Source organism: Hylobates moloch, unplaced genomic scaffold (genome assembly GCF_009828535.3).
Source record: "Hylobates moloch isolate HMO894 unplaced genomic scaffold, HMol_V3 SCAFFOLD_9, whole genome shotgun sequence".
NCBI classification, from domain to species: Eukaryota; Metazoa; Chordata; class Mammalia; order Primates; family Hylobatidae; genus Hylobates; species Hylobates moloch.
This window is the reverse complement of record NW_026652284.1, coordinates 20,820,983-20,843,762: the sequence shown is the minus strand read 5'-3', so window position 1 is coordinate 20,843,762 and position 22,780 is coordinate 20,820,983. Positions and strand designations below refer to the sequence as shown.

General features: G+C 42.8%; 1 protein-coding gene across 1 annotated transcript in view; it reads right to left on the bottom strand.

The window, feature by feature from the left end:
- ZBTB40 (zinc finger and BTB domain containing 40) overlaps positions 1 to 22,780 on the bottom strand; it is a 79,917-nt gene that overhangs the window by 13,227 nt on the left and 43,910 nt on the right. The window contains exons 4-13 of the mRNA XM_032759224.2: positions 16,219 to 16,411; positions 15,461 to 15,603; positions 11,632 to 11,824; positions 9,756 to 9,892; positions 9,157 to 9,358; positions 8,658 to 8,791; positions 6,560 to 6,728; positions 5,776 to 6,234; positions 4,791 to 4,997; positions 455 to 619 (exon numbers count right to left, since the gene is read on the bottom strand). Coding sequence (XP_032615115.1) covers positions 455 to 619; positions 4,791 to 4,997; positions 5,776 to 6,234; positions 6,560 to 6,728; positions 8,658 to 8,791; positions 9,157 to 9,358; positions 9,756 to 9,892; positions 11,632 to 11,824; positions 15,461 to 15,603; positions 16,219 to 16,411 — 2,002 coding nt within the window. The remainder of the gene's footprint in view (positions 1 to 454; positions 620 to 4,790; positions 4,998 to 5,775; positions 6,235 to 6,559; positions 6,729 to 8,657; positions 8,792 to 9,156; positions 9,359 to 9,755; positions 9,893 to 11,631; positions 11,825 to 15,460; positions 15,604 to 16,218; positions 16,412 to 22,780) is intronic.

Here is a 22,780-nt window from a genome sequence, read left to right as displayed (position 1 = left end):
AGAGAATGCTGGGCAGGAGGTTTTTAAGGGAACATAACCAAGGCTCACTTACGATGGTAGACATTAACTCAGAAAGTGTCTGGACTGCTCCTATGGGAAAAGGCAGATGGATGATGGACTAATGGAAATATTCCAGTGCTTTGTGAGCCAATCAGTTATAGAGGCTTTCTCCTTCAAACAAAATTTGCCTCTGTTGGACAAATGGTGCTGGGTGGGCTAAAAAGGAAGACAGGGAAGCAGCCTGGCCAGGGAGAAATAAGCATTATATGAGATACCTTAAAATGAGATTCTTCCTGAACTAGGAATGAGGGACCCTGGGTTTTGCAAGGGAACAGGTAAGGGGAAGGCACTGAATGGAGCTCGGGTCTGATGGATTGACACCTCTGCTGCAATTGACACGCTTTTCCAGTGCCAGGCTGGCACTGAGGGCTTGAGATCCACAGTCTCTACATACTGTGAAAGGTGTGCAGATGGATGGAGAGGCCATTGGCTTGCCGGAAGCCCTTGCCACAGTCCCTGCAGACATACGGCTTGTCCCCGGTGTGGGTCCTCACGTGGCGGGACAGCTCAATGGACTGGGCAAACACAGCATCACAGTACTGGCATGCATACATTTTCCCTGCAAATACACAGGAGCTTATTAGAGTCAGCACTAAACATTTATGGCATTGCTACAAACAAAATCTAATTCTACAGCACGTATCAGGGAAATATCATCTGGTAGATGACATTAAAACATCAGGCAGTCTGCAATACGCTGGGTGAGATCTGAGCCATCTCATCACATGGCACCTCACAAACACAGCCGATCACACAGAAGGTGCGAGTGTGGTTGGACAAAGGAATAAGGACGGAGTTCTCACTGCACAAGACAACCCATCTGTTCATCAGCCGCCACAAATATGGAAGAGCGCACTCTACTCCCGCAACCAGATACATCTCTGTGCCCAGAAATACGTGGGTTTGGGTCCCCTTGCAACATATACAGTGTGGATTTGCAACTGCACACAAAGGTGAGAGTCGTGGATTCAGAGAAGAATGAAAGCCTTCTTCCAGTCGCTTGCTATAAAGTTATTATGTATCCCCTGGTTTCTCTATATTCACACGCACATAATGAGGATATAATGACCAGACTGCCAAAGATTATTAGAAAACGTGGGTAAGGAACAAGTCTGGAGAACTGGCATTTGTGAGAAATGCGAGACCAATAGAACCTCCAAGCTCCCTTATAGGCCAAGAGAGCAAGCAGGGCAATCAGTGAGGCAAGGCTCCAGAATCCCGGATCCCAGGGTCTACCATAACTAGGGCAGGCAGCCTCATTTTCAGTGTTTATGTATTGGGCTGCAAAATAGGACTCTGTTAGGAAAAAAAGGGTTCCTTGAATGGAGAGGTGAAATTATTGAGGAGCCTGGGGCTTTCTCCTTGCCATTCTCAATCCTCAGTTTCTAGATGATCTCTCAGTGCCTCATACACCATCTGTAATGGATGCCTCCTGTAGTATACCTCCAGCTCCCACCTTTCCCCAGAACTCCAGACCCGTATGTCCAACTCCCCACTGCTCTGCTCTCCACCTGGATGTCTAGTAGGTATCTCCAATGCATCAAATAGGCCACTAGTTGTGGTAATTTGTTACAGCAGCAGGATAAACTAACATACTGCACATAAAAACCCAAAGTCCTCATCTGTTTTGGGAGCTCAAAACAGAGCTTCCAATGCTCTACCCCATCACCCCCACAGCCACCATCCACACACTCCTCCATCTCAGTAAACGGCAGCATCATTCACTCAGTTGCTCATGGCAAAGCCCCAAAGCCTTCAGTTCCTTTAGTTCCTTTCTTTCCTTCACATCCCACATCTAATCCACCTGTTACCTCCATTTTCAAAAATATATCCTAAAACTTGAACGTTCTTTACAACCCCCACTAACACAACTCTAGTTGAAAACTGTACCACCTCTACACTGAACGGCTCTAACAGCCTTCTGTTTCCCTCTGGCCCTACTACAGCTTTATTGTCTGAAGTGGCCAGAATTAACTTCTGAAAATGTAAATTAGATCCTACCACTCATTCTCTGCTCAAAACCCTTCTATGGCTTCATGTGGTAGGTGGGATAATGGCCCCTGAAGATGTCCATGTCCTAATTCCTCAAATCTCTGTGTATGTTACCATACATGGCAAAAGGACTTTGTGAATGTGACTGGATTAAGGATCTTGTGATGGGGGGTTGTCTTGGATTATCCACGTGGGCCCAATGTAATTGCAAGCAAGTGTCCTCGTAAGAGGGAGGAAGAAGAGTCAGAAAAGGAGGTATATGGTGATGGAGGCAGAGGTTGGGGTGATGTGGCCAAGAGCCAGGGAATGCGGGCAACGTCTAGGGGCTGGAAAGGCAAGGAATGAGATCTCCCCTAGAGCCTCCAGAAGGAACTCTGCCGAAAGCTTGAATTTAGCCTCACGAGGCCCATCTTGGATTGCTATCCTCCAGAATGGTAAAAGAATGTATCTGGGTTGTTTTAGGCCAGCATTTGTGGTAATTTGTTATAGCAGCAGGATGAACTAACACACTTCACATAAACACCAAAAGTCCTCACCTTGGCTTCTAAGACCCTCCAAGGTCCAGCCTTCGCTAACACCTCTGGCCTTATCTCTTCATACTCTGCCTCGTTGACTCTGCTTTAGCCCCTTCTAGTTTTCTGTGGTCTCTCGTGCAGGTAAAGCTCGTTTCCACCAGGGAGGCGGCTCTGCACTTGGGATGCTCTCCTTCTAGGTCTTCCACTGGCTCCATCTCTCACTTTGTTTAGGTTTCTCCACAAATGCCATCTTGCAGAGGCCTTCTCTGATGATACAAATAGTGTCCCCCAAGCCCTGTCCTCTCACTGTGTACCCTGCTTTATGCTTCTTCATAGCAATAACTGCTATCTAAATTTATACTATATATTTATTTGTGTATTGTCGGTTTTACCCAGTGGGATGTAAGTCCATGACAGGGGTGCGTATATTTACAATACCCCATGCCTGAAACAGTGCTTGTGAAATCCATTCACTCAGCAAATATCGATTGAGGGCCTACTATTGCCAAGTACTAGTCTAAGTCCCATGGATGCAGCAGTGGGAAAAGAAAGACTAACAGCTTGCCACTCATGACATCTGCATTCTAACAGGGAAGACTAAGCAGAAATAAATTACTAAAGTAGATACTACATCATATGAGAAGCACTATGGGAGAAAAATACTGCATGGAAACCAGGGGTGGGGTGCTGAGACCTTACAGAGGGTGGCCCAGGAAGGGACTCACAGAGAAGGTAAGTGTGAGTAAGGTTTCAAAAGAGGTGAGGAAGTGAAGCATGAGGTGTCTGACGGGAAGCGTCCCCAGCAAATGGAAGGGTAAGAATAAAGGTCCTGGAACAGGTGCCTGCAGGCCTGAGGCCTGGCCAGAAAGCTAAAATGTGCAGGCCTAAGAGATGAAGTCAGAGAGGAATCAGGAACCTTAATCACAGAGGGCCAGGGAGGCTATCTTAAGGACTCTGGATTTCACAACGGAGTGGGACAAAAAGCCATTGAAGAGTTTGGAGCAGAGAAGTGACCTGATAAGGTTTATTTAATTTTTAAGTATCAAGAGAAATGGTGAGAGCAAGACCAGCTTTGAGGCTACTGTGACAGTCCAGGTCAAACAATGGTTGCATTATAATTTATACAGAAATGCTCTAAACAATACGTAGACTGCTCCAAGAAGCTTTCCCTGACAATGTACCTCCTCCTCCCCTCCAACTGGACTAGAGACCCCTTCTCCAGCCTTCCTCATCACGCTGGTGTTATTCCACATCATACCACTGACAATCTGCACTGTAATGGGTGCTACACTCCCCTCCCCCTGCCCCCTTCAGGCCACGAGCTATGGGCACACAGGAATCCCAGATCAGCCACTCGGCATCTGCCACTGTCTGATCCACAGTAGGTGCTTAGTCAGGGTCCTTCTCATGCTTGAACTCGACCTCAAAGCTCAAAGAATTTTATGTAAATTCTCTATAATTTTTAACGGCAAAAACCGCAATGACTTTTCCACAAGACCTAATATAAAGTCATAGGAGGTTAGCCAGTGTCTTTCAGAAACTCTCTCAGTAAGCAGTTTACATGCCTGTGCACAGAGCTATTCCCAGTCGTCTGTTTGCCTAGAGGTTGTGCATTGTTTTTTTAATTTATTTTATTTATTATTATTATTATTTTTGAGACGGAGTCTCGCTCTGTTGCCCAGGCTGGAGTGCAGTGGCACAATCTCGGCTCACTGCAAGTTCCGCCTCCCAGGTTCACACCATTCTCCTGCCTCAGCCTCCCGAGTAGCTGGAACTACAGGCGCCTGCCACCACGCCCGGCTAATTTTTTGTATTTTTTAGTAGAGATGGGGTTTCACCATGTTAGCCCGGATGGTCTCGATCTCCTGACTTCGTGATCCGCCTGCCTCGGCCTTATTTTTTTTTTTGATACTTAACTTTTGTGGGTGCACAGTAGGTGTATATATTCATGAGGTACATGCGATGCTGTGATACAGGCATGCAATATGAAATAATTGCATCATGGAGAATGAGAGATCCATCCCCTCCAGCATTTATCCTCTGTGTAATAAATGATCCCAATTACACTCTATTTAAAATGTACAATTAAGTTATTGACTTTAGTCACCCTGCTGTGCTATCAGATTGTTTTGTTTTTGAAATATATATCACACCTAATCCAAATGGGGTTTAGGCAATTCGCAGTGAAAGTCTGCAGGAGAAATGAACTGTGCCCCGCCTTACCTTCCGAGTGCTTCTTCTTGGTGTGATAGGCCAGGGCGGAGGCCTGGGTGAAGGTCATGAGGCAGTGCTTGCACATGAACGGGCGGTCCCCGGTGTGAAGGCGAAGGTGGTTCTTCAGGGTGGAATTGGCTGCAAACTTCGCCCCACACTCTTCACAGGAGAAAGGCTTCTCGTCGAAGTGCTCTGTCAGCTTATGGTACTGCATGCCTAGGGAAGCCATGCATACCAGAGGCCAGAAGAGATGCCACTAATCAGTGTTAGGAATCTAGCACAGGATGCCAAGAGCACTGCCTCAGGCCAGGCCTCCAGAGGAAGCACAGCACGAAGCCCAGGGTGCCAGGCCACGCTGGTGCCCACTGCACACAGCCACGCTGCTCTCTGCCCACCAACTGGCATCCCCAAAGTCACCTGGCCTCACTCCTGATGGAGCCGGTGGAAAGCAATGCTGGGCTTATCTTCCTCTTAAATAGGACGCTGCCACCCAGAACTAGGGAAACTCAGCTTGTTTTTATATTTCATTAGGTTTATCCAAATTCTAGGACAAGGGAAAATCATTCTGACTATACATCCCATGATTTCCATGACTCTTGTTTGTTACCAAGAAACAAGTGGCACATGGCAACACGAGCCAGGTATTAAGTAGCTGGTCATCACTGTAAACAGTAAGAGCTATAAGTTATTGTGTGCTCACTCTATTACAGGCAGTGCACTGGTGTTTAGCTCTGTTACCTTAAGTCTTCATAACAATCCAACAGAGTAAGTGGTATCAGGGTGCTGCTTTAATAGATTTGGGGAAATCAAAGCTCAGGGGGCTGATTCCAAAGCCCATGCTCTTCTCAAAATATTACCTTGCCTCTGTAGGAACCTGCTCTATTTTCTAAGCCCACCCACAGCCCTCACTGCACACAACTAAGGGAAAGGCCTGAAATCCAAGCTATGAAACCCACAATTATCATTCTCTCTTCTTTTGCCTTCTTGAACGTACCGGAGGCATGGGCAAATTCTCTGCCACAGAGGTCACATGTCACTGGAAGCCTCTTCTTCTTCTTCTTGGGGGCATCGGGCTCTCCACCTGCACCATGGGCCTCCAGCTGATGTTTGTCCAGCTCTTTCTTTGAATCCTTGGTCTCACTGCACTCCTTACACTGCACCTGTTTGCTCTTGGCCACCCGGCAGCGCTTCATGTGCACCTTCAGGCGGCAGTAGAAATGGAAGCTTTTGTCGCAGGCCTTACAGATGAAGCTCTTCTTGGCAGGGTCTGGTGAGGCTGAAGCCTCTTTCTCTTGCTGTCCCGGCAAGGAACCAGTCTCTCCTTGATCGTTCTGTTCCCCAGGCTGGCTGTCTTCTTTGGCTGCCTTTTCATCTTCTTTGTTGTTGGCTTCAAGGTGAAATTTATTACTCACCTTCCACGTTTCCTTCTCTCCATCTTCCTTAGTAAGGACACCTGCATAAAAGAGACATCTCGTGGCTCTGCGAACTCTCTGTTTCTATTTGGCTTTATGTTTCTAACACACTTCTTACAGGAGACCAGAGACTACTTGAGATCCTCAAAAACACTCTGAAGTAATATCAACGTCCTCTTTACTTTCCAATAAACACAAAGAAGATTTTCCCCCTATGTCTCACGACATTTTTAGGTATTGAGAGCATATAAAATGAATACATAACTTAAGGTTGTGATAAACTATGATATGAAATGCTGCCTCTTTCTTCAAGAAACAACCTGGGGTGCTGACAGGAATCCCCTTCCCACCCGGCCCGTTCCTTACCAATGTATGCTAACTCCTGCATGACAGGTTGCAGGCCTGGAAAAGATTTGTGGACACTGCACAGGAGGTGGCATATTTCAATGACCGAGACTGATTTTTCCATGGCTCTGCTCAGCACTGCTCTCAGGGAAGCTTCAGGGCTGGCTGTCTCAGAGGAAATGCTCAGAATCTAAATGATTACCAGGAGACAAAGGTGTGGGGTTAATCTCAGCAGATTTTCTCCATGGTTTTCAATGTAAAAAAAAAAAAAAAAAAGCTAATCCCAGGAAGGCACTGCTCCTTTTATAAGCAGTTTATACATCACCTTGTGATAAATGTAGCGGACAGCTGTTTGCCAAAGAACAGGAAAACTAACAAAACAAAAAAAAAGAAGCATGTATCCAGATAAATGTGCAAATACAAAGAAGATACATGCAGGGAAGCATAAAGCATTTTCTATAAGAAATAGCCTATCAGAAACTAGGAGTCTCCCAAAGACCTTTTCTGGATCTTAATACTAAAAGCGTGAAAAGCTATAGGATTTGGTTGTTGGTGTGTCTGTCTTGAAAATCAGAGTAAGTTTTCATAATATATAATTGTCTCAATATCTGGAAGTAATTCTGCATGATCAGTGGCTTCATATTTTTAGATACTTAGATGTACCCGTTTAAACGTCATTTTCTTTCACAAAGAAACTCAGCGTTTTAAAGAAGGTTCAAATAGAAGCTTTAAAGAGGCCAAGAATATTATTTCAAAGCCGTCGTCCTCTTTCAGAATGTTAGAGCTATCAGCAGAAAGAGTCGGTACACTGAGAAAATAAAGCTAAACCATCCACAGATGGCCGAATGGAATTTTCATTTTGGAAGATATTTTATTTCTGCTCTTTTCAAGTCTGTCTAAATAAACCTGATGTCCCTGGAGGCAGGCATGAGACTAATTAGTGAGGCTAAAACTGATCAACTGCAGAAGCCCCATCTCTGAAGTTACGGCGTGCTGGAGAGAGTCTAACAGATGAATCTTTCCTCTGAAGCCCCACAGAAATGTGTACCATCTTCTTCCCATCTGAGTCAGACCAACATGTGGCTGTCACCTGCACAGAGAGAGTTAGAAACCTGCCCTTCTGCACACCTTCCACACCTACCTGAATCAAAAGGGCACTACATTTGAATCTGTAGTTTAATTTCATGTTCCTTTCTTGTTCTTCCCCACTCAGGATGCAAATGATCCTGGGCTGGACACCCATGAGTTCCCCCAGTCCTCACCTGGTATTCCTGGGATGCTGGCCACATTGTGTGAAGCCTTACAGAAAATGAGCTGGCACTATTTGCTACCCCATATGGGGCAAAAGCTTTGTTTTATCTATGTTTATCTTGGCTCTTTCTAGAAGCCAGAATAGAACATGTAATAAGACCAGTTTTACTTTCCTTCATCTGAGAGAAGCTGCTTCTTAGAACAGGTAAGAGAACAGTGTCATGGCTCCAGGGGATGCCAGGTTTAGACAAATGGAATAAATTGGTTTGAGTCATAAGAACCTGGGTTCAAATCCTGACACCATCTCCTCCCTGCCAGAGCATTTTAGACTTGGGGCCTGAGAACCCTTGTCTATAAAATGTGATAACATCACCTGCCATGTAGAGCTGGAAGGATTAAAAGAACAAACGTGTTAGGAAGCATTAGCCTAGCATGGGGTACAGATGTTGGTTCTGGCCAGGCACAGTGGCTCACGCCTGTAATCCCAGCACTTTGGGGAAGCTGAGATGGGTGAATCACTTGAGGCCAGGAGTTCGAGACCAGCCTGGCCAACATGGCGAAACCCCGTCTCCACTAAAAATACAAAACATTAGCAGGGCACGGTGATGTGCACCTGTAATCCCAGTTACTTGGGAGGCTGAGGCAGGAGAATTGCTTGAACCCGGAAGGCAGAGGTTGCCATGAGCCAAGATCGTGCCACTGCACTGCAGCCTGGGCGACAGAGCAAGACTCTGTCTTAAAAGAGAAAAAGAAAAAAAAAAGAAGGAAAACCAACCCAACCAGATATTGGTTGCTCCCTTAGGAATGAAGACAGTCCCAGGCAACAACTGTAAAACTCTGGCATTTTGCTTTTTTATTCCCACCACACCTCTTTCACAGTCTCTGCCAGGTGCTCCTCCTCCAAGGTAAAGAGCTTGCACTCAATCTTCTGTTGGATGGCCTCCAAGATCAATTGGTTATGCCTCAGAATTGTTTCTAAAGTGGCATGTTCTGGGGTGGTCACTGAAAAAAAGGGGGATCAAAAATTCATTAGGCAAACAATGAGCACCATTTTTTCCTTCACCCTTCCTCCACTCAACTCTCCATAATGAAAATGCATTTTCCCTATCTCCTATCTGAGGTTGGCAGTGGGGAAAACGGCAAATAGCACTGTAATCAGAGTATAATAATGAATGTAAGCTTAAGATAATTACTGCATCTATTTTTTAAAAGGTTTACAAACTCTTTGTCCTTGAACGAAACTGCCAGTCCTTACTTCTAATAGTAGGGATGTAGGTGACTGCTGTTAAGAGAGCTCTTCCTATTTTCTAGGAAGACTGACAGTCATCTATAGTGGGGGCAAACCCCCCAGAGGTCAGGTAACTTACGTGCCCGGAAGAAAGCATCGGCACCAGGCTCCCTCCGTATTTCCTCCATGAGAAGGTCCAATGGGCAGGTCTTTGTCTCCTGAACCACCAGCAGCAGTTGCCAAATGGCTGTGGCAGAGACAGTCTGCTTTTCTACAACTGCTGATATCAGGGAACTGAAACCACCTGAACCAGAGTCACGTTTCACAAGCTTCTCCATGACCTTCAAGATTTAACACAAACACTCACGTAAGAGACTCTCCAGCCACTGGCCCAGCTGCAGAGCTGCAAGTCTAGGTATTGGGTTACAGTGAACACGTTTGGGGAAGGAGTTTTTCAACATCCTCACCTCTCTCAGTCTGAGAGATTTCTTATACATGACAAAGTTCTTCATTTCTCCTTTTGAATGCCTTTCCTTATTACCACAGAAATTAGAACTATTCTATTTGTTACTCCACCTTAGAAACTGAGATACTTTCTATTTCTCCTCTACTTAGCAATTCTCAACATGGCTACATATGTATATTTACAGAAAATATAAATGTGTGTGTGTGTATTCATACTTTTTTCCTTCTTTCTCATTTTACCCTCCCCTCCCTCTGTTTCTCTCCCTCTCTTACCTCTCTTTCTCCAGGGGCTAAACTTGTCATGTGTGAGATCATCTTTAATAAAATCTGGTTGTCTGTGAAAATCTCAGAGAGGTTTTCATGATAGCGTCTCAATAGCTCAGTCCCATAATCATCAGGGCTTGGTTGGACTGTAAGGATATTAGCAAAACAATAATGTTTGATGCAACAAAACCTCCTACAGAAGACTCCAGGATATTACCAATGAGAGAGGAAGAGCACGATCAGCACAAGAGCTCAGTGTCCTCTGCAGAGCCCTGGCTTGGGGCCTCATACACATATGTTCAGAGCTCCTCTGCCTACACTTAATCGCTTGGCGCTTCAGGGTCATAAAGCCATTAACACTTTGAAAGTCGGTGCCTGGTGGTAGGAGCTAGCAACTGCTCACTAGGGGGGTAATTACAAGGCTGTACTTGTAAGAGACTCAGATGTGCAGGTTCAAGGGGGGGTGTCTGTCAAGCCTGAGGTAGAGGATCCGTGCGGCGATCCTAAAGACAAGCACGAATCAAGGCTGTGCGTGTGAAGCTGACCTGTGGTTTTTCTATTTAGGTGCCCTTTGGGCCCGAGGTCATATTTACTTGAAAGTTAAGAAAAACTGAAACTATCAGGCATTTCTCTTAGCTTCGTAGATATTTTAAAATGTGCTCTCTTCTTTAGCTCAATAACTCCACTTCTGGAAATCCAACTTTAAGAAATTATCTGAAGGTCTTTGTCTATGTACAAAGACAATTGTCAAAGCATAATCTTTGCTGATGATGACAGTGAAGATAACAACTAATATTTACTGAGTGCCCATGTGCCAGGCACTGTGCTAAATGTTTTACATGTATTATACTAGCCACACAAAAACAAATGTGATAGGTACCACTCTTACCTCATTTCACACAGCAAATGAGGTTCAGAAAGGTTAAGTCACTTGCTCAGGGTATTACAGCTACAGAATGGTGCGGTGAGGGTGCAGCCCCAGGTAGTCTTGACACTAGCGCCTACAGTCCTAACCATTACGCTACATCCGCTCTGAAATAAGGGCATGAATAACACACCATATACATCCTTATGACGGAAAACTACACAGCCTTCAAAAACTAGGATTGTAGGGAGTTTTTCCGAACTGTGGAAAAGAATGCTGCTGTAATGTTACATGGGGAAACCATAAAATTATACAATATGAGAGTATCTCAATATTATAAAAATGATAGATAAAATTTGTCAAGGTGTTAATATTGGCATACTTGAGTGGTAGGATTTTAATAGGTTTTCTTCCTTATATTTGGAATTGTCCAAGCTTGTATAAGTACATACTACTTTTATAGGCTAGGAACAAATATCCTTTTTCTGAAAACCATCTGAGTCCTAAATGCTCTGGGATAGGGAAGAGTTGGCTTGAGTTGGATTGTCTTTCTAGGAAATAGGATATGGACTCATTTCCCCAAGCTGAATGGACACCAGAATAGTGAGTTCCGGGGACTGCTGGAAGCAAACAGCACTCTAGTAGAAAACGGGAGATCGAGATTTGAGGCTTTGCTGCTCCCATTTGTGAATATGGTTGACAGAGTGCTGAGCTTTATGAGCACATTTGCTCCTCTGGCTTTCACAGGTGATCCTGGACAGCCCTGGGGAAGCCACACGTTAATAAATCCTGAGCCACAGGAACACCATGAGGGAGCTTAACCGAAGAGAGTCACTCTCAGATTTCAGATCTTAACTCCAGAGAGACTGAGAATTATCGATTTATGACAGCTAGTTTCTATTCTGCAATGACATTTCTTAACATTATCTTATCTCCTCAGCATGGAGCCAAAAGGGTGTTTCTAGCTATAATTTTCTGGAAGAGTGGTTCCAGTCTAGAGAGTCAACAATTAACTAATACCTGTGGCGCTTGGCAAAGTGGCTAATTTCTGCAACTTCTCTAGCAGAAGGCCCAGGTTTGGGAAAGTCATCTTCACAGCCTGGAGGAGTTTTACCAAACTCTCAGCAGTCAGGGTCTTCTCGTCAGTCATTCTGTGCAACAAATTTTCTATTGTCTCCTTGGGTGTTCTGCCCTCACAGCAATTCAGAATCACCTGCAGTGGCAAGCAATCAACCAGACACCAGTTACTGGCAATTCAACATTTATCTGATACACTACTGGAAAACCTAGCAAGAGAGCATCACAAGATGCCCGATCTCCAGGTCCTCTTCTATTGGTCTCCAGCATTATTTTTTTCATAGTTTCTTCCTTATTCTGTTTCAACAAAAATCTAAAATATTTTCCACACAAATAACTGTGAAAATCTTTCTTTCTCAATTGCAGGTCTGTGTATATGCTCTGCTTCCAACAGCTTGCATTTTGTGAAAACATTCCTAAACTAGGCCTATCTGATACAGCAAGTAGCCTACCTCTAACCTGGTTCTTTAGATGTGGCTTGTTTAGACACTAAGATTGAGAAACACAGATTGATAATTAATATAGTTTAATGTTTTTTGGTCTTTTTTTCAGTAAAGTTCATAATATTAGCATAGGTTATAATTTCATAGGTTATAATTCCATTGTTTTACTTTACTTGCATAGTAATCTGAATACTCAGATAATTTGTACAATTAGTCTGTGGACTCCAAAATATTAGATTTAAAGTGTCTTTCTGGATTATTTTTCTTGTGGATTCCTTATTATCCATTCCTCTCATTCTCAACAGCCACATACATCAGCTCCAGTCATAATTCAGCAATTCCACTCCTTTGTCCTTCCTTGGTGTGCTAGAGGATTTTGAGTCAAAAGGGCACAGAACTCTAGCAAAAGGATGAAAATAAAACACGTGACAGATATTTTACAGATATTTTTATATTACAATAGAACGATTTCTTAATGGACTACGGCATAATATGCATAGCTTAGCTCTTATGGAACTGATAAAGCAGGGGATTATTTCAATGCATGTAATCTACAGATTCACAGGAACTGAATTTTGAGCTTTCCTTTGGGAAAACGCCAGCTCCTAGTCATGGTAGTATGCCAGAGGCTTCCATTATCAAATTAACTTCCATTTTAAAATAATGAATTTAGCTTTAAAACCAAATTGGTTTTATATATATAAAAGGAATATATACATAATAAATCAAGCTGTCACATTCTTTGTCAGTACAGAACATAGTCATTCTCTTTAACGTCTAATATATAGATTTCCACTAAATAAATCATAATTTAAAATTAAGAGTTTGTATCTAAACACTATACTGACTTCAGAGCCAAATCTTGGTTCCTAAGCAATAATCTGATACATAAAGAGGCAGCCAGATACCGGTAAGAGTAAGCCTAGACTTTAAAGCCAGACAGACCTAGTTCAAATTGCAGTTCTAATATTTATTGCCTGTGTGACCTTGGGCAAGTTATTTAATTCTTCAAGCCTTATTTTCCTCACTTGCAAAAGAAGATAATACCAACTCTTGCACAGTTGTTACTGTAAAATGAAGGTGCTCTTTGTATGGCCTTGCCTAACTCCTAGGACAGATGTGATCTTTAAGAAATGACTATGTTATTGATATGATTAGGGAGAAGTACTCATAGGGGTTAAGAGAATGTGCTTTGATTAGAAGTCTAGTTCTTATTACGAGCCCCAAACAGCTGTGTCTTTGAGGGAGCTGCTTCACCTCCCTATGCTCTTGTTTCTTCATCTTTAAAATAAGGGTAATATCCATGATGTCATAAAGTTGCTATGAGGGCAAATCTCAGTAATGTTTAAAAAGTCCTCAGCACATTACCTGGCACACAGTAAGCAATAAATAAATGACAGCTATAGTAATTACTTTTTTTTTCTGTTTCCAGTCCTCATGTAAATATGTTCCTGGTTACTGCTTCTTACAAAACCCAACATATTTATAAAGGCCATGGCATCCATTATTAGCATAGTTTCTAACCAGAAAAAAAGTTCAAAAAGGCCTGGGTACACATTCCACACGATGTCAAAATACTGTGGCTATTCAATCAATATTCACCTCTCCACTCCCACTTTCTTAGTCTGCTTCAACTTTCATGAGAAGGAATCACTTAATGAAGCTCTGGTGGAACCCCAATCTTAAGAAGTGTTTTTGTGATTTATAACTAATTTAAGCTCTTCTGCTGCAGCTTTCTCTGTCAAGTAAACTGAAAGTGACAGAAGAAAATGACAGTGTGGTCTGTCTTGCTGCACACAATGAGGCTGAGTTTGGACTCTATCTATAAATGCTGTTTTACCAAGATAATGAAACAGTTCAAAGGACACATTCAATCTAGCTAATAAAAAAAAGGTTTGAATGAGTAATCGAATGAAATCATTAAAGAGGGAATCAGGAACTTCTAGAGCTATAAGCAACTTAAATTGAGTGCCTGAAATTACACTTAATTTGAAGACTAAGGAGAAAAAAACAGAAGTTTAATCTTTTTATATTTTCTTTCTCTAAGAAGTTTAAAGGACTTAAAAATTTAAAAACAATTAAATCACAAAATGTAATTCTGAGATTAAAGGTTGTTCCCATTGTGTGTGTGTGTGTGTGTGTGTGTGTGTGTGTGAGTGCGCACATGTGCAACATAAGATCACTGAGAAAAATAAAATCGAGGATCTAGTGCTCACTGTAAATTCAGGGCTTAGCCATTATACCAGTGGCTTCTAAATGTTTTCTCTCCTGAACACCTAAGTCACTTCCCACAGTTTTAGGAATTGATGCCACAAAAGTACTCTATCCCTATTCCTTCCTTCCAGATATAAAAGTATTTTTAGCACAAAGTTGAAATCAATAACACCAACAAACATAGTTATCTAGTTGCCTTGAGAAGTCATGCCAGCAGTTTTATGAGGATTTTAGTAGCTAGCTGGTGGGAGAGTAAATTGGTACAACCTTCCTGAAGGGCAATTTGGCAATATGTATCAAACACTTGAAAATTTTTATACTCTTGATTCCAAAATTCCACTTCTTAGAAATTATAGTAAAGGAATAATTTCAGAGGTATGGAAAGATTTATGTGCAAGAATGTTCTTCACAACATCACTTTTAATAGCAAAAAAAAAAAAAGGATACTAATGCCCAATGATAAAGAAACGAAATCCATATTATAGGTACAGACATGTATTAAGATATTAGGTAAAAAGTCAAGTTAGAAAACCCTGTGTTCTATATAACCTCATCCTGGGATGACTCAAATGAGAAAGAGGGGAACATATGCTTCAGCATGTTAGCGGTGTCATCTCTCAGTGGTGAAATCTGAATTTTTTTCTTTTTGATTGCTTTCCCCATTTTCTACATATTCCAAATGTACAGTACATTTCTATAAAGAGGAAAGGTGTCATAATAATTACAAAATTTCCTTAACATTTTAATTCTTGATACAGTTGTTTACAGTAAAAATTGATTGAGTCAGAGCAGGAATAGCATATATCCACCTGTCCATCTGTCCATCCGCCCATCCATCATCCATCTGTCCATCTGTCCACCTGTCCGTCCATCCACCCACCCATCCATCCATCCATCCATCCATTCATTTTCCTTATGGCTCCACGTGCAAGGCCCTCAGCAAGCTACCGCGAGGAACGCGACAGGATATGAAACAAGCACCTCGACTTCAAGGTGCTTACTATGCAGTATGTATTAAAATACTGCAAAGTATAAAGTGCTATGTGCCACAAAAGAACATTTTTTTAAGTACTATATGAATTCAGGAGGAGGGAGGAGACACTTGACACAGTTACCCTTTTTTCAGTGCCAGTCAGGAATTCCTCCTTGGCTGTTTCCAGGAACTCCATAATAGGTCTCAGCTGTGTTACACACTGTATCAGGTCCTCTTTGTGTTCTAGTAACAGAACAGACAAGGTCTTTCCCTCCTCTGTGCTCCCTGGGGGAGAAAGAGTTAGAGACACACAAGAGAAGCTAGTCAATTTGAAGAAAATGACAGCATGGTTTGTCAAGAGAGATCTAACAGAATAATAAAGTGATTTTCAGCTTATTCTGAGCACCTGAATGCAGAATCTCTTTTATAGAGGAAAATACTTTATTATTCTGTTTAAACTCTATGAAAGGAAAAATGTTTCATTTATCTGTCGAAACACAAAGCTGCAGAGCCAGCCAGAGGTTAACTTCCGGTTGGCAAGGCCACTGCTTTGTACCTAACCCAAATGAGAGAAACTTCAGCCTTAAAGTGCTGTCAGCGAACCAGTCCAACCTGGGTACTCAAGTCATTGATTTGGATGTGTGGCTTTTTGAAGGGCAGGAGAACACTGATGATATTCTCCAACTTCAAGGTGTCAGACTAGTTAACTGTGGGATAGAAATGGAGACTCAAATTTAGTTGGTGTATATTTAACATGCAGCTTCTGGAATTTACATGTGAAACTTAACGTGAAAACCACCTAATAACTAAGCCACCAAAAAAACATATCATTGGAACAAACTTTATAGCATCATCCCAAAATAAAACCCTGCCATTCCAACGCATAGGATCTTCTCCTACCTTTTGGCTGCACTGTGTCTACATCTTCTGGCTTCCTGTCTAATAGTGCTGTTTTTACTGCAGGATTAGAATCTTGGTACAGCCTCAACAGGGACACAACAGTCTGAACATCCAGGCTCTCCTCTCTTACTTTACCCAGGATTCTCTGGAATGCTGAATGTCCTCCTTCACCCTCGAAACATTTCACTATCATCTATGGAACAAAAGTACCCAGAAAGATAGATTAGCGAACCACAAGAACCATCCGCTCCTTGCATTTGGCAGACAAGGCCCTCAACAGTTTGATTCCCGCCAGCTTCTCCTGAAGCTCCCCACCCACTGCACTTTCTTCCCCAGCAGCAGTTCCAACAAGCCCTGCAGTCCCATGCTCCTACCCCTCTCTTCTGGAGGACTCCAATTCCACGACTCCATGCTCTAACCTTGCTCAGGGGTTACCTCTGCTGGGAGGCCTTTCCTGGCCACAGGCCCTACCTCCTCTTCACTGCTTTTAATTTGACATTTGTCACACTATATTATAATTATTTTTTTTCTCCTACTAGACTTCTTGAAGACAGGAATTATGCTTTCTAGGGCTCTGTATCTGCAGCAAATAGCATAGCCTGGCACACAGTAGGGGCTCAGTGAATTTTTAATAAACTTAATGCACTTCTTACCTAATTATACCTTTCTGAACCTGGCATTTTAAGTATTTCACGGGCAAGGATGTCTGAATTGAAATTTAATGAACTGTCATTTTATTATTTGAGAATGCAATTAAAATCTCACAATTTAGGAAAAAAGAATACCTTAAATCATTTACATTATAAATGACAGACTATTTAAAAAGACATGGGCCTTATTAATTTTAGATATAGTCTGTAACAATTAAGGCTAACAATGTGTTGGCTTGTAGTTGCCAGCTGTAAGAACATATGACTCACATGTTAATTACCCCGTGTGAATGGCTGCTTTCAGCCTGAAGGGGCTTCACAGCTTCTTCCCCTAACCAACGTTTATATAACAAGCCTTGCCTCTGGCTTTGTGCCACTTGACCTTTCGGTGGCATTTGGCAGTGCCTCTGTATCACAATCCTCTTCTGATTTCAGCAGCACTGAAGTATGTGGGATAAGAACTTGCCTTCCTGACCACTCCTTTTCAGCCTTTCCCACTGGTTCTTCTTCCAAATCCATAACCATTAACCTCACCTAAGACTGGTCTCAATCTTTTATTTTTTTCCCCTTTTATATGCTCCCTTTTGAAAAGCTCTCACATGTATAGCTTTAACTATCACCTTTATGCAAACTTCTCTGAAAAGCAGCTCTAACCCTGCACTGTTTCAATCCAGAGCTGCCACACAGATTCTGCTGGACACACCTTGTCCTCCAGAGGTCTCAGGGGTGCATATAAAACCAAACTCATCATCTTGACTCTTCTAGACCCTTCTAAGACATCAACAACCCCAGTGGTAAAATAAACAAAATTAGCATTCCTTTCTTTGGTCTGACAGAACATCTCTCATGCAAATGCAAGGAAGGTCAATTGGAAGGTAAGGTTCATATTTCTATTTTAGCAATAATGAATTTACTTGAAAAAATCTGGTAACCAAAACTGAATTTCATGTGTACAGTCATATGTATAGGCTTTATGTTTCTACTTGACAAAACTACAATCTACCTTTGAAGTTTTTCAGTGTCAAGAAAAATTTTCTCACCAGAGTCTTTAGAGAGCAAAAGGTTAGTTTTCTACATACACACGTCTCCCCACCACACTAAAGGAGCTCATGAATACTCTATCAACACAGCAAAATTTAGCTAGACAGCTGTTATTACAAATTCTGGTAGTAAGTATATGTTTAAGATTTTTATTTAGAGAGATTTTCTCTTTCTCCTCTCCTCCCGTGGGACCTTGTGTTTCTTGGCTTTGCTTTAGCTTGCTTCCTAAGCACAGGATGTCTGTATAAAGCTAAATTAAACTTTAAAAGTTTCCTGTGTTTTTCGGTCATCTCCAAAAGTACACATAGACAAAACACAGTTTAATAATCCATATCAACATATCACTAGTGTAAGAAACTTCTGAGAACCTAAGGTAACTCATCTTGTATTTAAAAAATAATAAACAAGAAATGAAGACGTCAGTTGAATGCTTAATCCCCTTTGGCTAAATTAAATCAACTTTTCATGCTTTTGTTAGTTGGCCTGAAATCTCTTTAAAATGCCTTTTCACTGACAGCAGTAGGGAACCCAAGGCAGGCAGCATCTAAAATGGATCCTAATACTTGACTCTGGGTATTCATGCCGTTGGATTGAACCTCGTGACTTGCTTCTAAGAAGGAGAATATGGTAAAAGTTACAGGATGCTACTTTTGAGGTCAGGCTAGTTTGACTTCCATCTTGCCTGTGTTTTCTCTCTCTGCCCTTGCTCTGTGAGATGCAAGCTGCCATGTTGTGAGCTGCCCTACGGAGACACCCATGTGGCAAAGAACTGATGTCTCCAGCCAACAGTCAGGGAGTAAGCTTGGAAGTGGATCTTCTGAAGCCTGCCAACAGCCATGAGAGTGGGCTTAGAAAAAGATACTCCCCTGGTTGAACCTTGAGATGCAGCCCTGGCTGACACCTTGACTGCAGCCTGTGAGCGGCTGAGCCAGAGGATTCAGCTGAGCCCTACCTGGATTCCCGACCCACAGGAACTGTGGGAATAAATGTTTGTTGTTTGAAGTTGCTAGATTTTAGAGCAATTTGTGATATAGCACTGGATAATTAATACAGAGCCACTTGCTGCTAATACCGTCAGTAAACATATTTCTTCCTTTTTATTTTCCCTTTCCTTCCTGCCTGCCTTTTGTGCATCTCAATTGATATAGCATATAGCTATCTCATTCTAGCCTAGGCCAGGCTTTTCTTTTTTCCACCTGAAACTCTCTGAATATCCCAAATCCACATCTCTCAGTATCCAATTTGTCTGGCATTATCATTTGAGCCAGTGGGGAAGAGAAGCTTTCATCAATGGTGGCATCTGATACGCTTCTCATTATCCTCTCTGCTGTCTCCCTCTCTGCAGAACTACTCAGCAGTGAAATTAAAACATTTGTTCACTTCATTGCTCAACAGTGATGCTAGGGTGGCCATCTGAGAAGAGAAGCAGGGGTGGGCTGATGAAAGGGCCAGGAGAGGGCAGTTAGCTGCATGGACAGCCCTGCTCTCTCTGCTCTTTCTTTCAGAACCTACTGGGGACCTACGCCAGTGCCAGCACTACAGCAGTTACTCCATCAGCCCCCTCAAGCTGCCTACGGCTCCACAGTGGAATAAGCAAGCAGGCCCTTTTCTGCAACAGTTTCTCTGCCTAAACAGAAGGGTATTAGGATATTAGGATAGGCAGGGGTTCATCAATTACTATCATGTAACAGAACTCCAAAAGCTGAACCAAAACAGAGTTCTGCTGAAAGGGCTAAGTTCTTTAACCATACATTTGGAACTAACTCTTAATTCTCAGGGGTAAGGGTACTTCAATAAATTCATGTTAATGCATGGTCACAGAAGTAATCTAAATATCTATGAGTGAAATATAGATAAATATATTTCAAGATGAGACCATTTCTTTTCCCTCTGTAAGTGAAAAACCATTTAATCTTTCCCTTAACTCAAGCCTTTTAACTGAGTTGACTTATTTACCCAATTGTTCGCCTACTGCCTTCAGATCTGTTTGAGTTACACTATATTCTTGTTCACTCAGGCCTCCCTTGACTGCTGAGGGCTGGGTGATGGCAATAATGATAGAGACTACAATCGCTCCACATCATCCTGGACACTGTGCCATCTACCTTCTTCCTCACACCAGGCCTGAGAGGCGTTACTACTACTACTTTAGATGAACTTCAGAGAGGTTAAGTAACTTGCCTAAGGTCACAGGTCTAGTAAGTAGAGTAGCTGGCACCCCTTTCACCTCGTTCTACCTCCCAGATTTAAGCATAATCAAATCTATTTACACTGGGTTCTATTAGACTTACCAGAATCAATACCGGTTTGAATACTGGGTAGTATGTAGACAATCTGTATCACTTTTCTTGGTCTCAATGAATATAAAGACTGGTACATAGTAGGTGCTCAATAAATGTTTAATTGAATAAAATTCCCTTGCCATAAAACCATTAGCCCTTCTATCTATGGCTGCATATCTTAGGCTTAATCATTAACAGAAAGGAGATTTGGAAAAACAACAACTTATTTTCACCTTTCATAGACCTGTAAAATGAATCTCATTAACTCACTCTCAAGAGGGCTACCCAACCCTGTCAGTGAACAGAGCCCTCCAAACACAGATCTGCACTTGACAAACTTCCAAAGCAGCAACACAGCTGAAAACATCAGATTCACATAGGAGAAGAGACGTGTTTGCCTTTGAAATAAAGTTGAAGGAGAAAAAAATGCTACCAGGTCTTCAGCTTTGGGAGTCTTCTAGATTTTTAGGTGAAGAGTGGATCAAAAAGCACAGAAATCAATAGTAGAAAAAGTTATCTCCTTATTCTAGTTAAAGACCCACTTTGCTGTATACACAATTAATTAAAAGCAGAGACATGGCTAGGAATAAAGAAGGAAGACAATTTCAGCCTTCATCTTTCTCCCATGCTGGATGTTTCCTGCCCTCGATCATCAGGCTCCAAGTTCTTCAGCATTTGCATTCTTGGACTTACACCGGTGGGTTGCCAAGGGCTCTCCAGCCGTTGGCAAAAGACTGAAGGCTGCACTGCTGGTTCCCCTACTTTTGAGGTTTTGGGACTTGGACTGATCCACCAATGGCTTCCTTGCTCCTCAAGGTACAGACGGCCTATCGTGGGACTTTACCTTGTTACTGTGTGCCACCTACCATGGCTTTGGCCACTTTCTGTTGGATTGCACATGAAGTTAGAGCAGCTGCTGCCATTTCTGTCGCCATGAGGGCAAGCCTTTCTGAAAGTGGAGGCCACAGAGAAGAAGCATTGCTGAGAGACGGGGAGAAAGAACCCAGGTCCTGATGATGGTGTTGCCATACCTGTAGCCAGCCATGGCCAGGGCTATCTCTCCTTCTACACTATGAAGTCACAGGAGCCAACAAGTTAACTTTTTGCATAAGCCAGTTTGGACCAGTAAATTGCACACAGAAGGTGCTCAAAGGAATCCCAGAAGCCCAGCGCTGGAAAGGGCCCCACAATTCAGCTGGTCTGGTGTTCCTTGCGGTACGTGAATGTGTTTACAATGTCCCCCTACAACTGTCTCTGATATTCCCATGTCTACCCTAACTTAGTTGTTTTAGTATCAACGTGGTGCCTCCCAGGCAACGTGGTGTCCTGGATGAGAACGGGATCTCTGATGCCTCCATGCTTCTGAGCACCGCCTGGTCTGCAGGGACCATGGGTGGTGTCTGAATCCTCAGTGAAATTCCCTGAGCCTCACAGTCCCAGTGGGGCTTGTCTGTCACTGAGTTGCAAGCCACGCTCAATCCCTGGGGATGCTGAGTGCCATTAATGGACACGTGATGCCAGCTAAATAAAAACAATTTTCAACCTCCAGAAAGTATCCCAGCCACTCACAAAATCATCCACTGTGTCTCATTGTATGCAGGTCTTGTTAGCTCCATGCTGTTCTCGATCTATAGCATCTCTGCTGCCTGCACATCGGGAGGCAGACACATGTCAGAAAATACAGATGAGAGAACTGGAAAATGCCAGTGCCAGCGTCCTGTCCAACCCCTACCTTGCCTTTGTTTGTTTTTACCCACATGAAAACTGGCAAAAAGAGGCAAAACAACTTGCCCAAAGCCACAGAGCAAATAAGCAGCAGTGTCAAAACTTGTTAATGCTAATGTCCAGGAGAGTTAAATGATTCCTAAAACATAAAAAAGGCTGGGTGCGGTGGCTCATGCCTGTAATCCCAGCACTTTGGGAGGCCAAGGTGGGTGGATGGATCACCTGAGGTCAGGAGTTTGAGACCAGCCTGAACAATATGGTGAAACCCCGTCTCTACTAAAAATACAAAAATTAGCCAGGCATGGTGGCGTGTGCCTGTAGTCCCAGCTACTCAGGAGGCTGAGGCAGGAGAATTGCTTGAACCCAGGAGGCTGAGGTTGCAGTGAGCCGAGATTGCACCACTGCACTCCAGCCTGGGCAACAGAGCAAGATTCCGTCTCAAAAAACAAACAAACAAACAACAACAAAAAAAAACCTAGCACAAAAACTGAAAAAAAGTATGAGTCTGGCTCTACATAAAAGTTTTACTCAGCTTAGCCAGAGGTCAGAAGTGACCTCTTAGGTCACTACCTGCTTTTCTAATGGGTAAGGGATATTACACTGATATAAAGACAGGCAGAAGACATGTTCCCATCCCAGCACCCAAGAGATTTCTCTTTAATAAGTTTTGGCTTTGGTTTCTCACAATTCAAGTAGCCCAGCTTCTTCTCATGTTGCTGCAATTGCTGCTCAGGGAATGGCTTTGCCACCTTTCATCATTGATCTCAGGAAATAAAATAATCAGGACACTAGTTCATGGCATCCTCCCTAAACTCAATCCTGCCCAGGTTCACACCTCACAGCTGTGTTTCAGAAATGGAATGA